At 20.0% G+C, this 842-nt stretch overlaps 1 protein-coding gene across 2 annotated transcripts in view; it reads right to left on the reverse strand.

Moving 5' to 3' along the window:
- Positions 1-128: 128 nt before the first annotated feature.
- Positions 129-842, reverse strand: part of LOC102681881 (S-formylglutathione hydrolase) — a 7,234-nt gene continuing 6,520 nt past the window's right edge. For both annotated transcript variants that reach the window (XM_006624403.2, XM_031514548.1), the window contains 2 exons: positions 450-675; positions 129-378 (listed from right to left, as the gene is read on the reverse strand). In XM_006624403.2, the coding sequence (XP_006624466.1) occupies positions 196-378; positions 450-675 (409 nt within the window). In that variant the 3' untranslated portion in view covers positions 129-195. The remainder of the gene's footprint in view (positions 379-449; positions 676-842) is intronic.

Here is an 842-nt window from a genome sequence, read left to right on the forward strand (position 1 = left end):
AAATAAAATTATTTTAAAATAGTAAAATAAAATAATTATTTTACTAATTACTTTGATATTATTATTATTGAAATGCTTATTTTTATCATATATATATATATAATATATATATTATAAAAATACCAAAATTTATTACATTATTCATATTATTCATTTATTTTTTAATATCAAAAACATTTAAAAAATAAGTACATATTAACATTTAAGATATTTTACATGATGTTTAATATGATCTTCTATGAATGTGGATATAAAAAAGTAGCTATGATCATAGCCTTCTTGAAATCTAAGAACTAATGATAATCCAGCATCTTTTGCAGCAGATAATAAATTTTCTGGCAGTAATTGGCCATCTTTTAAAAACTTATCTTCTTTTCCCTAAAGTTATATATTACATTTATTTATTATTATAAATTTTCAACACAATTATTTTGATCAATTATATATACCTGATCAATTAAAATATCCAAAGGAGGCCCATTGTATTTTTTAATCAATTCTGTAGCATCCCAATCTTTCCATGTAACATTAATTTCTGATCCACCCAAATAACCAGTAAAAGCTTTTTTCCCCCATGGACATAAAATAGGATTACTTATAGGTGCAAAAGCAGATATAGTTCTGTATAAACCAGGATTTTTTAAAGCACATATTAAGGCTCCATGTCCACCCATACTATTAATAAAAATATTTACATAGATAAATTATGTTGTATTATATTGTGTTATATATATATGAACAATATTGTATTATAATTTTTAAATGATTTATGAATAGAATAAATTGAAAAATATATTATATAAATATATAATATATTTATATTATATATTTATTTATATTAT

Source organism: Apis dorsata, unplaced genomic scaffold (genome assembly GCF_000469605.1).
Source record: "Apis dorsata unplaced genomic scaffold, Apis dorsata 1.3 scaffold_1055, whole genome shotgun sequence".
NCBI classification, from domain to species: domain Eukaryota; kingdom Metazoa; phylum Arthropoda; class Insecta; order Hymenoptera; family Apidae; genus Apis; species Apis dorsata.